Here is a 16,068-nt window from a genome sequence, read left to right as displayed (position 1 = left end):
CCCCATGGGGGTTGAATTTATCAAAATCCTATTTAAGCGGACGTCTTCATCATAGTAGCTCCAATCTTTAATTTCAGTTCAATCAGTCGAAAATCTAAGAAGATTTATACAAACTTTCATCCCCTATTTTATCCCCTTGGGGGGTAGAATTGATCAAAATCCTTTCTTAGCGGATGCCTACGTCATAACATCTACCTGCATGCCAAATTTCAGCCCGATCCGTCCAGTGGTTTGGGCTGTGCGTTGATAGATCACTATGTCAGTCACCTTTGAGTTTTATATATATAGATGCAATGTAAAACAATTTTTAAAAATAATAATAGTTTGAAAACTTCATTGTATTTTTCACAATACATGTAAAAGAGATACGGTACTTCATGTTTATTGTGTTACAACTGAAATATGTCCCAGAATAATGCTGTATAGCACGTTTTTGGGAAAGGCAAGTTTTTTTGTGGAAAATCTATATACTCGTATAGCACTTCCTTCACACAGAACCATGGGCGTAGCCAGAGTTTTGTTATGGGGGGCCTAGTGGAGGCCAACCTGACACAAAATTGAATTATTTCAAATTATTGTTCATTATTGGGCACCGAGCAAGCCGTTCACCTTTTTTTTAGTATTCAAAACTTTTATTTTAGCTTTAGGTGTTTACAAATCGACTCAACACTTTTTCGGCTGTGATTTCCTGGGGGGCACCAGGTTCTCTGGGAGGGGCCGTTCCCACCCAGGCTCCCCCCTCGCTACGCCCATGCACAGAACAGATACTGGTAGGCCTAATTTCTATCTCCAGTTGGCATCTGTGTTCAGACACTTGAACGATTTGAGTGGGACACTGCTATATAGCAAACATGATGGTTGACACAGAGTATTAACATTTCACCACTGACTTAAAATATATCAATAAGTCAAGAAGAAAAAAGATTAATTAATGTCTGAATGGAAGGATGTTAAAAGAAAAAGACAGAGATGCTGAAAAAGTAAATAGGTACCTGAAAAGAACCACCCATCAAGTGAGTGTAACAGTGCTGTATATTAGGACAATATTACATACAATTATGCAAGAAATGTGGTTCAAATTTCTACATGATAACTTCTGCTGTGTATGTCTGCAAAGGTCACAGTTTACTGCAACCATCGAAGCAGTTTGTCATTCTGAAAAAGGAAGAACCAACCTATACCAAGTTATACAGTTCTACCCTCTCTACAGCTTCTCATTCTTTATAATAGATTACTTCCAACAGCAAAAGAAAAGAAGGAAGATTTGAAAAATATGTTAGAATTCCCTATACTCCTGTTTCATGTTACTCATTTTGAAGTGATCAGTTTGTGAGAATTTGCTTGACCATATTACCAATGTAAGTATGAAGGCTGTTCCTTTTTCAACCTCCAATGGTCCATAAAACAAAGACAAGTGTAAATAACAAAATTAATTTATTAACAAAAGTTAGGTACAAATATGGTTACTTTCTGACATAATCACCGTGAAGATTGAGGCATTTGTCATATCTGTGGATGAGCTTTGAAATTTCCTTTTCATAGAACGTTGCCGCCAGTGAATTGTGATGGCCTTAATGACGTTGTTTTGAAGATCATCATTAGTCTCAAACCTCTACCCTCCTAGCCATGTTTTCAGTTCAGGAAAGAGATAGAAGTCTCCACACATAAAAAGTTCCAAACTGGGTGGAAGTCTTCACCACCTTTAAACACCCACCATGTAGTCTGATTTAGCGCCAAGCGATTTCCACCTCTTTCCTGAACTGAAAACAAGACTAGGAGAGCAGAGGTTCAAGACTAATGATCTTCAAAACAATCTCAAGTCATTGGCAGTAACATTCTATGAAGAGGGGATTTCAAAGCTTGTCCACTGATAGACAAATGCCTCAATCTTCACGGTGATTATGTCGAAAAATAACCATGTTTGTATTTAACTTATGGTAATAAATTCATTTTGTTATTTACACTTGCCTTTTTTTTTATGGACCATCAGAGGTTGAAAAAGAAACAGCCCTCATACATTGGCAATATGGTAAAGCAAACTGTACATGGGTTATTAATAAACAGAAGAACTTGCAATGTTACATTTATTATGTTATTTATATGCTTCTCCTTTATATTTTTAAAGTTTACAACATTACAAGTATGTCTTATTATTATTAATATTCAGTAGTTAACATACAGAATTTTCCTGTAACAATAAGATACAATGTTCTTCTGCTGGTACACCCTTTAAAACTATTTCAGTTTAGAAACATTCAATAAAGAGTATTAATTATGAATTTGTAAGTACTGTGATGTAGTAATGTACCTTTTGTCTTGATTTAAAAATTAAATTACTATTACAGCTTCTGATATATTAGTTTTTTTATTTCTCCTGTAAAAAATAAAAAAAGTGTCATATATCATTATTCTGTGGCATACTTCAATTTTAAACATTCAATATGTTTATACATATATATACAGCATCTCAAAGTGATATTTTAAAAAATTTCTATGAGAAAATCAAAAATGAAGAAATAGTAAAGTAGTTATTTCTTTTATCAAACATTATATATGTCCTTACATAAAAATATAAACAAGCAAGAGTTAATAAAAAAAATAATACAAATTTTTTACAATATAAAAATATATTGATGAATAATAGTGAACCAAGAACAAATTTCATACCTAATTTGCTGTATATATGTAACTAAAAAAGAAAATTACCTTAATTATCATCTTAGGTTCATGATATCTAATATTTATTGTTGATCCATCAGGTTGAACTAAAACAGCAGGATACATTTTGGCATATATTTTTCTCCTAACTTTTGTGATAGATGCTCTATTACTATTAAAACATTGATTGCCAATAGAAAATTTCTGAAAATATATACCAAAACTTTTATGCATTCTCCTGAAAGCAAAAAACAAAATTTAAATTAATAGCTTGTTATCCAGTATATTTCTTATCTGAATATTCTAATTTTTGTTTATATTTTCGAAATTAAATTAATGAAATATTTTAAATCTTTTTAACTATGTTATCTTTATATGATTGATTTTCTGAAGAACTTTTAATATTGTAAAACTTTTATTCAGTATTTTGTTTAAAATATTGAATTTATAATAATCTCATTATATTAATTAGTAAATGCATGGAATTACTTATAGTGATGATATTAATAAAACATTGTTATTCAGGTTATCATAATTTAATATATTTCTGCAGTATCTATTTTATGAATTTTGTAAATTTCATAAATGTAAAAGATTATGCATAATCTTGATTCTAGAAGCATGCAATATTTGTAATATTTGCTTGAAAAAATATACACAATGGATATATTTGAGATGGAGTGTTAGCAAAGATCTTCTATGTGGCTTACAGAATTGTGTTCGTTCATAAAATCTGTTTGATTGAATAAACTTTGCCATTTTCCATTAATTGAAATGAGGAATCCAAAAATGCAATAAAAAATGGAGTCCACGACTTCGTTTTTGAGGTATAAGGACGTAGCACAAGCACAAGTGACAAAGTGGTATCGCATGAATTGCACAACTTTGTTGTGCAATGTTCCACGATGACTAGCACATATTCTATGAGCTTATAGAATTGTGTTTTTTCTCAAAATTTAATGGGCTAATTTTGATAGAAGTTTGCCATTTTCCATTAATTGCAACATTCGAAAAAATTTTTTCAAATGTCACAATTTACTGGTCTTTGTTCATATTTATTCTAAAGACGAATCGTTGCTTGAGAAAGGTCCTAGGGAAGGTACCGAAAACGTTTGCAGTTCATTTTACGATTATTTAATACCGGTTATTGGTTTTGTTAAGTGGTTATTTTTATATTTTTATATTAATCCGGTATTTGAAGATTCTTTATCACAAGATTTGTTCTTGGATTGCCTTTCCATGCTGGCAAGGATTGTCTCTCTCATGGCTGGCAGGTTCAAGGATAGCGTCTTTTGTGGCAGTAATTTCTTATTTACAAATAAAAGCAAATGTCATTGAATAATTTATAGATGTTTGACCAGAAGTCATGTGATTTCAATTCAAAATTTTACCTTATCTCAAAAATGGAATTAGATAGATGGAAAATCAAGACCAGAAAATCAAGACCATATTATTTACTTAAATTAAAATATGATTAAAAACTGCAGTCAAGCATTGCAACAAATGTTACAATAATTCTAGTTACATTCCACCTTTTACCTGATGGATAGTAATTTATTTTATTAAGCAGCGCTCGACATTCGACGTTATGTTTTAGAGATGAAAACTTTCGGACATTCCAATTTTCAACGCTGATCTCAACATTCGTTAAAATTCGTTCCTTTTTTCAATGTTGAGGTAGTGCTGTTGTCAGCGCTGACTCAACACACTCAGCACTCAACAGATATGTTGACTGCTACTTTCCAATGAATTGTGAAGTATTGGTAAGACATTTGAATGGAATCCAACTTGCTGAGAATGGAATTATGGGAACTAAACACTTAGTACTCAAGTTGGAACGTCGTTGATGACGTCAAATTGTTGACTTCAACACTCAACACTCGCGTTGAAAATTGGAATGTCCCGTTTGGCCGCAACCTCACTATTAGTTGTAATGTATTTTTACTTGGTATACAGTATTATTTTCTGCTTATTCAATTCCTGTTAACTATTTTCAATGTAATAAAACTTACAAAATTTTTTATTATTATACTAGTGTAATAATAAAATAGTCATATGCAAAGACAAAAGTTTTTTGTAAGTGAAAAATTACATTTTTATCAATTTATAACTGCTGTAATAATTGCAGTTACTGTAAATGAGCTACCACTGATCAAACATCTATTATTATTCAATGACATTTGCTTTTATTTGAAAATAAGAAATAAACTACCAACAGTTTATATAAATGAGTTTGCATTAATAATAGAAACTTTCTATTAAATGTAAGATGTATATTTGATAGTGCATAATTTTTAAAACATATAAATTATTTAAAGAATTCAATTTTAGAAAATTATTAAATTTTATCTTCAGAAAATGTCTCTATAATAAAACAAATAAGCCATAATGTTTTAAAACCTGCATCACTTTTAGATATTAGAAGAGAAAATGTACATTTTCAGAAATTCTATGAATGTAAAAAAAAATGAAATCATACCTTAACTGAAAATTTTAATTTTACATATGATGATGATAAACTAACAAAAGTCAAAATTAATTTTTGCAAAATTTGAGAAAGAACAGAAAAAAAATGTTTTGTCGAAAAGTCGATTCAAAACTTCATTATAAACATTTTACATCTTCGAAAACTAAAATAGATATTTGTATATTATTTTTATCCAAATGGTATTCAAAATAATCATATGGGATGTCCCGAAAGCCTCCACACAGCGACACAAATCAAACCCACCAGTGGCCAAATAAATAAAACCATCGAACACTGGTAGTTGATCATTGTTTTGTGCCTGACCAACGGGTTTTCCACCATGCAGTGTTCCGGGTTTTCTAAATATATCTAACACCTAAACAGAATGCGGTTTTCACACAGTAAGTCCTGCTAGAAGTTACCCCACTGGCAGATCACCCATGTGTTCCGTTGCCTTACTCCATCAATCATCTTAATGCTGACATTTTAATGGCTTGTGAATATAGTTACATTTCACCTTTGTATGTATGGAAACTTTTGGGACACCCTGTATTTCTCTAAGCGATGTTGCAAGCAGGGCCGGCCTTCTCTATAAAGGGGCCCGGGTGCAAGAAACTATTTGGGCCCTAAATTTTTTGTAAAGTAAAAAAAAATTACAAACACGAACATATATTACTAATGCATGTTTATTTAAAGCATGATTTTGTTTTTGCTAATACATTAACTACTTCAGAAAAATTACAATTTTTTGCAATTTTTTTTTTCGATGCTTAATATAGCGAGTGCATTTAAGCGTTCTGCACACATGCTGGACCGAAGATAATTCTTTATTAATTTTAATTTGCTGAAAGAGCGCTCAGCACTTGCTATAGTAACTGGCAACGTAAAGAAACGTTTTAACACAGTCAATACATTTAGAAATAACTCATTATAATTATTATTTAGTATGTATTGCAATATGTGTTGTGCGTTATTTACATCCCTTTCATTCAAAATCAAATCCCGTAGCAAACCAATTTCCTGGATTAGGTTTTCATCTACATCTTTGTTATAAAACTTTACAAAGTTTTTGGAACATTTTTCTAATTCATGTTTTTCTAAGGTTTTTATATCAGTGATTAATTTGAAATCAGAAAAAATATTTGGTATACTTTTAAATCTATCTTCTATTTGTACAATAACAATATCAATTACAGTGTTAAAAAAAATAACATCTAAATTCCTCTACTGGGTTTTCTATAACTTCATCTTCTGCTATTTAGGAATATAACCTTTTTCTTTTTCGCATTCGTTTTTCAGGAAAATGTTTTGAAATATTCAAATTACGTGCTAACACTTTTGCTTCGTCTAAAAATGTGTTAAATTTTGTTCTTAAATTTTGGATTTCAGTTTTAATTTTATTGACTAAATTAAAAGCCGACTCAAGAATAATTGTTTTCGCTTGAAATAGTATATTGATAGCGTTAATTTTAAACAACATTGCAAACCATACTATTAAACATAAAATAAATGGCATTTCTTGTATTGAATCCAACAGACTTTTAGCTTCGGATACCGCTGTATTATCAATAAATTCTTCTAGGGCATTACAAGTTTGTTCAAACTGTGTATACCCTAATTTAACCGAATCTATTTTGGCTTCCCACGAGTGTCACATAATGGTTTAAGAGTAATGTTTAAATGCTTTTTTAGAATTTCCCATCTCTTTGTAGATGCAGAAAATAAGCAATATAAACATTGCAATATTCCCCAAAAATTTTTACAATATGTACTTCTGGAAGCGGCAGCACAAATTAATAAATTAAAAGAGTGTGATAGGCAAGGCACATATATTGCGTGAGGGTTTAGAGCAATTATTCTAGATTGTACACCTTTATATTTCCCTTTCATGTTGCTACCGTTGTCGTATCCCTGCCCTCTACAATTCATATGTAAATCAAGCTGACTTAATGTATTCAATAGAGTTTTTGCTAGTCCTTCTCCAGTCACATCAGTTGCTTCAATAAACCCTATAAATGACTCATTTATAATTAATCTTTTCTCTTCAAAATTTACATACCTAATAATAATTGAAGTTTGTTCCTTATGGGAAATATCAGAAAAATCAGATTTTATTCACTCTCGAATACAACTGACTGGGGTGATGACTACACAAGAACTCCCTCAGATATTCAAAAAGTATGTAGGAATTTCTACCTTTGACCTGACACTTAGATCAAGTTACAACAGATCAGTTATAACAGTTCTCTTTGATTCTTAGAACGGCTAATCCTACCCAGAGACAATAACGGTCACCAGAAAGTTCCAGAAATAAGACAGACAAAAAGAGATAGAAAAAATTATAAAAGAAACATTAAAACTACAACTATATCAAATATACATATAATTTTATATGGCCGACGGCCACAGTATTATTTTCATTTCTTAACGCAGGCTATATGGTATTGAGATATTTTTCTGAAAAGTCCAATTTAGGTGGGGATCTTCGGGAGTTCCCCGAATCAAATAATAAAAACTAAATACTCGCATCATCAAGAATTAGTTTGAAGATTGTCGAAATTCAGAAATTACAATAATAATGTTTACAATAAAATGTACCTTTCGTCATACTGACAACGATAGGAATATTGTCAAGTTTTCATGTGCAAGAGTACATTATCTTGATAACGTTGGGGGGCACCGGTCCATAGCCCCCCGATGGCCGGCCCTGGTTGCAAGGGTGGCTTGCCTTCCATTCTAGTTATCTACCACTTTGGCGCTCTAGTCTATGATCACGACCCGCGAGAAGCACGTGTATGATCTGACCTGACCTGACCTGTATATTATATAATGTGTAGGTTACATTAGATCACAGCCACGCATTCATCCCCTTTATAATATTGTTTTCTATATTTGCCGTAGTAAACAGAACGAGGTAATCCAAAGGAGATCGAAGTTCTTTAGCAAAATTACATATAAAAAAGTTAATAATGCATCGATTTTTATTCATTTTAGCATTATATCAGAGAGAAATCTAAACGAACCTGAACAGCGCCATTTTGAAAGCAGTGTCCACCTAGCGGTAATAATAAGAATTTGATACAGTCAAACCAGGAATAGTTCGAAAACCGATTTGTTCTCAAACCGAAACGAATTTTCCCATAAGAAACAATACAAATGGATTAATAAAAACTTTTCTTTAAAACAAAAACAAAATTGTTTGTGTCTTATGGCGTTAGAACATAATTAACAAAAATAATAAACATTGATTTATTTAGTTTAAATTAATAATACATATAACAAAACAATGTCTCATTTATGTCGATTTAAAAAATGCCTTAATAAAGTAATACAAATCAAAATTATTTAAAAAAAATAACTTTCAAATTGACTTAATTACTTAAATTATAATATTTAGTCCCATTTTGTACATACACTTATAAAAAATTTTCCAGTTGAAATTTCAAATGTAACATCATAATCTTTTGAGTTATTAACTTCTGAACAATTACCTGGAGGTTTTAATACAAACTGATCGTTAATATNCCAGTTGAAATTTCAAATGTAACATCATAATCTTTTGAGTTATTAACTTCTGAACAATTACCTGGAGGTTTTAATACAAACTGATCGTTAATATTGAGGATATTATATGTAATTATCCTTAATACTGTTGCTTCGATTTCATCTTTTGTTTGATTATTGTTATAAAGAACATTAACATTATTCATTAAGTAATGTTTAACGATATCAATTCCTAATTTATCAGCTTTTTCCTCGTTTCTAACAATTATGTTTAACTTCTTTTTACATCTTATTTCTTCAAAACCAAATAACCAGTTCTTGGTTGAAGGTAGCGATATTTCAACTTCTTCAATCGGTGCCAAAATTGGTTGGGGTTCAAAAACACTATTTAAATTAGCAGAGGAACCAGCGTATTCTAAACGATGGAGAGTAGTTTCGGCGAATTCCTGAAGGAGAATCTTCATTTCTTCCTTATGAATAAAAGGATAGGCGAGGTTGTTACAAGGATTACTGGGATCGAGTACTAAGGGTCTCTGTCTTAATATAAAATCTTTAACGTCAGTAATGTTATAATATTCTTCAAAAATAACATTCAAATTGTTTAAATTTTTTATCAGTTTCATAAAGTGACGAAATGCCTTTAATAGAGAAAAGTATTCAGATGTTTTTTCTTCATTTTCCACATAAATAGCGACTATTTCGAGCATCCATAATATCTCGCTGGAATATCTTTTAATATAAAGAGTTCTCTTCCAAAATTTTACCAGTCTTATTAGACTATGAGCGAGTTTCGATTGCCTTTTTATAAATTCTGCTCGCGATTCACTTAGACTACTGCTAAACTTGTATCCTTCTTGAGATCGTTTTGTTTTTATCAATTTGTATATGTGTATCATCTGTAGTGATGCGTCGTTGATAAAGTTCGTTGCGGGAATAATATCCAATTTCATATGATTTAACGTAACTCGAATAGAATTTAAGCTTCTGTAAATTTCTACCTTTTGATTCCAGTTTTCTTCCAAAGACAGAATTTCTTCAAAATCGTCGATGACATTCTTAAACGGAGGTAACTCCTCATTAACAAAGACAATGTATTGAAACTCCGATTCCATAGTGATAGCTATTTGTTTCTCAACGCTGCAAGAAAGTTCAATTCTGTCAATTTTAAACTTACTTTTTCTGTTAAGAATTTCGAATAATGTATTTGCAATCGTTTTCCTGTCTTCTAACTCCTCATCTGAAGGAATCAAAACATCGGAGATCTTCTTTAGATCATATTCCATTCTTCTACGTTTACGAGACATTTTGTAAATATTTTTTAGAAAATTCCGCTGTTTTATATCATACGCCTTATTTTTAGTTGATAAAAAATAATCATTTAGATCATTGACCCGTTGCTCCCGGGGCTTTGGCAATGTAATTTTGTTTTCTGCCTCATACCATTACGCAGCCTCTGTTAAGTTGGTATTTATGACAAAGAACATGCTAATTAAATTTTACCCGTGAAAAGAAAAGAAAAGAATAAACCATATATTATAATGAAGTACAAAACGAGGAATACTGAAGGCTTATGCTTGCAACTCCATAAGAAAAATGTGCTGCCCAACAGAAGCCAATGAAGTTCGTTTGGGGTCTTTGTCCAGAAAAGGTGATTCATCATAGATATATGCTTTAGACATATGTACTAAACAGTTACAAATAATTATATCACTTGCCATTCATCAAATGTATTAAATTTTTAGGCAAAACCAAGCAATTAATCATTTGCTAACTTACACAAAAAATTCATTGTAAAAATGTATAGAAAAAATAATGTTTAAATCCCTTCTTAGTCTTTGGATTATTTTGGTTAAGAGAATAATGAAAGTTCCAATATCAGAAAGTTTGTTATAGTGAAATTTGAATAATACAAAACAGATACTTAAATTATTCAAATTTTATTCTGTAGAATTTAAGCAAAAAAGAAATGTCCAGTTATGATCAGATTGTATCAAATTAATTACTAAAGAAATTTTATAGCATAAAAAATTAATGATTTTAATACTAATATAATGGATATTTTAAAGATTCTCATTTTATGGTGTGACATTTTTGAATTCCAATCCTCTTTCTCTACATTCAGAACACTGGTAAATTTTACAAATAAATCTACCCCTAATTTAAATTTAATTGTGTATCATTGTTGTCTTTTTTTTACAGCTAATTACAACATATATGTATGTCCACAAAAGCATTGTAAACTTTAATTACACACTCGTATTAAAATTAACAAAACATTATTTTATCATTAACTATGTTTTTAGACAAAGGGAAATGCTGTCAAAATGTTTTTTTTGTATACAAAATTCTCAAAACTGATCTGTTCATCACATTCAGATTTCACTTCATGTATATATAAAGATGTAATATTTTAATTTTTGAAAAATATACAAAGTAAAATATCTACAATAATAATTGGTTTCATAATAAATTCTTTCTCTGTTACAAATTTAAAAAAGCTTTACATGTTTATTTCACTCTCACAGGCACTGAATTTTGTATTAAGAAACTGGCGAAGATGGATCTGAAATATAAAAAATTTTGATCATAAAATAACTATTAACAAATATAAACATTTGGCATTAATCTTAAGATTTAATTATTATATTTGGCTATATTAATGCTGCTAGTAATGTTGACATCTTCCTCTAGGCCAGCTTACTTAGGTGCCATCTCAATTAAATTTATCAAAATATTTAATTGTTAATGTAAAAGGTTCTGAAGAATTAACCTGAAAAGAGACTTGAACACACGACTCTGGCTTGGTATATGCCAAGCCAGAGTTGTGTGTTCAAGTCTCTTTCAAGTGTGTTCAAGTTGATGTGTTGCCAGTTATGCTACCCTGACCTCTGTCAAAACTATTAATTCAGATATAACCTTACTGGTTACTCAATGGCATATGGCACCAACTGGAGGCACCATAGGTGATCTCATGATATAATCTGGTAATTGTTTGATGATAATCTTAAAGATCAGGTTAAACAAAGTTTATATTTGTATGTATACAACGTGCTGGGGTAACACAAAAGCCTATAGAGTGCCTTGGAGGGGGTTACATACTATCCCCAGTTAGTCTAGATATAACCATACTGGTTCCTTGTAAAGAAATAGTTTTGGGAGCTAAGATTGGATGGAGGTCAGGGTAGCATACTTGGCAATGTGTCCACAAGTGGGAATTGTGGGTTTGAGTCTCTGGAAGAAAAGAATCTGCCCAGAGTGAATCTTCTAAATTAATTTTTAAATTTACCAAAAGATGGAGTCTAATGCTTACCTCTAGGCCAAATTACTCAACATTTAATTATTAATTGTCAGATTATATTTGGCTATATTAATGCTTCTATCACTTAAATATTTCTATAACTAATTTAATTTTAGAAAATGTCAAGAATTAGCAATTTTATTGAAATAATTGTCATTAATATCTGCAGTTTATTTTGCATACCAATCTTGGTTTGTTGGTCAATTATTCTGAATATTCTGATTAATTGATTATTAACTAAATATTCTGATTAACTCATCTTTGTGGTTCAATTATGATATGTGCAATATTTCTGTTTACAGACACTAAGAGAACCTTTTGTTTCATATCCGTCATGGATTCAGCCAGATCTGTGAGAAGACCTAACATATCAAGGTCAATCCACCCTGACAGATTGATGGTTGGATGTCTAAGATAATAATTTTTAACAAAATTAATTTTGGCCAATATTGTTATTTCATTCATAACCATTTTACATAAATTTGTTGTATTAATTTTCACTTAAATTTTAACAATGTTTAGACATGTAGACTTTTTGAAATATTTCATTGCTGTAAACATACTTTACACACTGCACAGACTATAAAACCACCATAAAACAATATATTTACATTGTTCATTTCTTATAAGTGGGTTTTGAAAAAAGAAAATATCATCGGACTCCTCTATAAGCCCTCTTTTGCCTGGACCACAACAGTGAGATGATTATAAAGTACTAGTTGTATTCTGTGCACATGATCTGTAATGTTTCAAACGTTACAGATCATGCCACAAAGGAAAACTACACTTCATGAAGGAAATGGTATCTTGCTATATGGATGTTTCACTCAAGTGTACAAACTGTGAATTACAGGTAATCCCCATATAACACGGGAGTTACGTTCCAAAAAATTGCCGTGTTATGCGAATCTGTGTTATACAAAACAAAGAACTAGTGCAAAAAGGGGGTTAGGTTTCAAAAATTAAAAAAAAAAAACATGTTAAATCCTTATTTAAATTGGATTTATTATTCATTTTTTTCATAGGTAAAATATTTATTATTTAAGTAAATATTTTTCCAGAGGATTATTCATCCTATATGATGATCTCAGCATGAGCATCATCAACTGGTAACAGTTTTTGGGTGCATTCGTTAATAGCGGTCGCTCTGCAACGGGAGTGCACTGCTGTTTGTAGGCATTTAGGAACGATGGTGAAAGAAAGATGGCGGCGCCCGCAATATCGATAGTATCGTGTGGAGGAATCTATAATTCTATAATGAGCTTTTAGAAGCAAAAGAAGGGTCCCAATTGTAAAATTTAAATTTAAAAATTTAAATGGATTATTTGTTGAAAGAGCATTCAAAGTAGCCACGAAAACAATTAGAATGCTCGCGTGGAGTTATGCAGAGGTATAAAAGAGCACACCCTGTATTACATTTTATGTTGTACAAGGGTTTTACCCAATTCCCGAACTATGTTAGAGTGAACCCGTGTTATACGGGGGATGTTCCCAATTCTCAAACTGTGTTAGAGTGAATCCATGCTATAGAAGTGCCATGTTATACGGGGGTTACCTGTATAAGATAAACTGAGGCAAAAAACTGCAAATGCAAAACATTTCAAGAAAACCATTTCAGATGTGAATGTTGCTAAATAGATTGTTGTTCTAACTTTTTCTGGACATTTTGACTAATGACATTATTCTCATTTATCTTATTTGACTTTATGATTGTGCTTATTATTATTTGAAATTTAGTATGATCAAATTTAATGGAATGCATTATTCTATAGGAATTATATCTTAGTTCAGAATTAAAATCATTTTTCTATCTATTTATATTTATAAACAAGTCTGTCAAATTTCCTAAATTCCAAATTAATAAAAAAATTTAATCCAATAAAATGAATACAAACTTAACTAATTTGTTGTCTTCTGTTACCCACTCAGTATACACTACATTAAACTAGTTTCAATGAATCTCTTACTGATCTATTTTATAATGTGGTTAATATTATGTAGTGGATAATTTTTTCACAGAATATTGCACTAAAATATAAACAAGAGTGAGCCAATACAATATCAATTAGTCCAAATGTGCAAGTCACTAAGAATATATAACCTGATGTAAGTGTACTTTGTGTTTAAGTAATTTTCTAAAATTTTTACAGCTACTATATGACATTTCAGTAGCAGTAATTTAAAGATAGTTAATCAGGATTCTACTGTAATAAGGTTTGTATCATCCAAGTCAAACCTGTGAGTTAATGCACCACCTTTCTTATAGAAAAAAGTATAAATTATAGTATAAAATGATAACATCACAAAATGATTACTTAATTGTACTATCAAAGAGTACACAAAAAGTTTTAATTTTCCTTCGTTTCTGACTTAGAGGACTAAAAATTTTTTAACTCTAAACCATTTATTAAAAAATGAAATAGAATTTAAAAGTATCACTTTTAGATAGCTGTTATTATGTTCAATGTATGTCTTGTCTCTTTAATCCGACATTAAGTTCGGTAGACTATTATTACAGCTTTCAGGTTAGACACTTCTTTTATTGTTTCCACATACGCATTTCGGACTTATATAAATGTTAAGTCCCTCTTCAGTGCAATACTACAAATTATTAAAAAAAAATTAAAAAACATAATTAGTAACATGACAAAACTCTTCACATGCAGGTCATATTTACTGACATAAAACTATCATACTTAAAAATTGTCACACTTATACGATACCTATGGTTCTGTCTCCTAAAACCATGGTGTACAACGGGTAACATTGGAAAGATTTTAAAAATACAGCCATTAAAAACACCTCAAATACATTTTCACCATTAATATGGAAAACCTAATATATTAATAATTTTATAATTTTTTACTTTATAACATCATATATCTTAATAAAATAACATGATACTCACTTTTAACACTTAATGTTGGATTAAAGAGACAAGACATACATTGAGAATTTAAAAGGTTAAAAAGTCAAACCAGTTTTTTATTACATCATATTTATCCCTAAACTACAAAAACTGGTTTGACTTTTTAACCTTTTAAATTCTATTTCATTTTTTAATAAATGGTTTAGAGTTAAAAAATTTTTAGTCCTTTAATTCAGAAACGAAGGAAAATTAAAAATTTTTGTGTACTCTTTCTTTCATAGTACAATTAAGTAAGATTAAAACAATGGAGTCAGAGTTTTTCAAATAATTTATTTTATTCTTATATTAAAAAATGACCTGTTTCTGTGACTTTTCTCACACTGAAGTTAAATGATAATCATTCATATAAATATGCATATTGTTGTAATTACATTTTAACTCTTAAGACTATTGTACATTATCAGCAGCAGAATAAAAGATATACAGTGTAATGACATGTTTTACATCAGCAGTGGGAAACATATGACCTACAGACCAACTCTAGTCCCCTAACATACATAACCTGATATGTGAATATTTTGAAAATACATATAGTAAATGGTCTGAAAAATACTATTATAAAATAAACCTAATTATATGTTAAGTTTTATTATACACTAATTCTTTCTACATACATCCTTTTGGACCTTTGGACTTTTATCACTATATGTCAATCAACAAGTCAATCCCAAAGACTTGTTGACTCGGTCAGCTATAAGTCTAATTAATAGATAAAAATCTAGAAAATTTGGTCCCTACACATGCATTTAAAAAGGTTGCCCACCATTATATATGATTAAATCCATTAAAGTATAAAATGAGGTTTGAAAGTGATACCGCAAAATATTTTATATTTGCAATCCAAAATGGCCATCCACTTTATCAGTGTCTTCAGTTACCCGAGGTAGCATTGGTCTTCATTACCTTGGATAATCAGGGATACATTTTACTTATGCACATATTTTGTTATACAGTAGAGCGTCGTTTATCCGAAAGCATTCCAGTCGGCAAATTTAAATTTTCGCTAGTGCTGTGGCGCTGCAATCTTTGGCTATATCTTGGGCTACTCCAATATTTTTTTGTTGGTATGTGTGTTTTAGCTGGCAGCACTGGCACTATTGTGTGATGTTTTTCTGAGGACTGTGTGTTGTGTTGAATCGAACGTTTTTGATAGTAGATCAACTTCTAAAGTATATTATTTTTGGTTTTTATATTTTTCAATATATTTATTTT

At 30.5% G+C, this 16,068-nt stretch overlaps 1 protein-coding gene and 1 long non-coding RNA gene across 4 annotated transcripts in view; both read right to left on the bottom strand.

Moving 5' to 3' along the window:
• Positions 1–8,256, bottom strand: part of LOC111622824 (39S ribosomal protein L55, mitochondrial-like) — an 11,840-nt gene extending 3,584 nt beyond the window's left edge. Inside the window, exons 1-2 of one of the 2 annotated variants that reach the window (XM_023365280.1) lie at positions 8,149–8,256; positions 2,707–2,896 (exon numbers count right to left, since the gene is read on the bottom strand). In XM_023365280.1, the coding sequence (XP_023221048.1) occupies positions 2,707–2,896; positions 8,149–8,162 (204 nt within the window). In that variant the 5' untranslated portion in view covers positions 8,163–8,256. Of the gene's footprint in view, positions 1–2,706; positions 2,897–7,723; positions 7,755–8,148 lie in introns of those variants that run through there. The other variant, XM_023365355.1, reaches the window with a different exon arrangement.
• A 2,370-nt stretch (positions 8,257–10,626) lies between these two features.
• Positions 10,627–14,897, bottom strand: LOC111621134. 2 transcript variants are annotated; one of them, XR_002756018.1, is made up of 4 exons: positions 14,836–14,897; positions 14,651–14,762; positions 14,243–14,528; positions 10,627–11,192 (listed from the first exon to the last, which is right to left on the bottom strand). It is a non-coding gene; the product is annotated as an uncharacterized LOC111621134 (long non-coding RNA). The 2 variants fall into 2 exon arrangements; XR_002756022.1 differs by having other exon boundaries at positions 14,367–14,528.
• Between the last annotated feature and the right edge of the window lie 1,171 nt (positions 14,898–16,068).

The sequence above is a fragment of the Centruroides sculpturatus genome, unplaced genomic scaffold (genome assembly GCF_000671375.1).
Source record: "Centruroides sculpturatus isolate CEXI.00-Female unplaced genomic scaffold, Cexi_2.0 scaffold29, whole genome shotgun sequence".
Taxonomy (NCBI): Eukaryota; Metazoa; Arthropoda; class Arachnida; order Scorpiones; family Buthidae; genus Centruroides; species Centruroides sculpturatus.
Note: the sequence above shows the minus strand (reverse complement) of the source record. Positions and strands in the feature narration are given on the sequence as shown.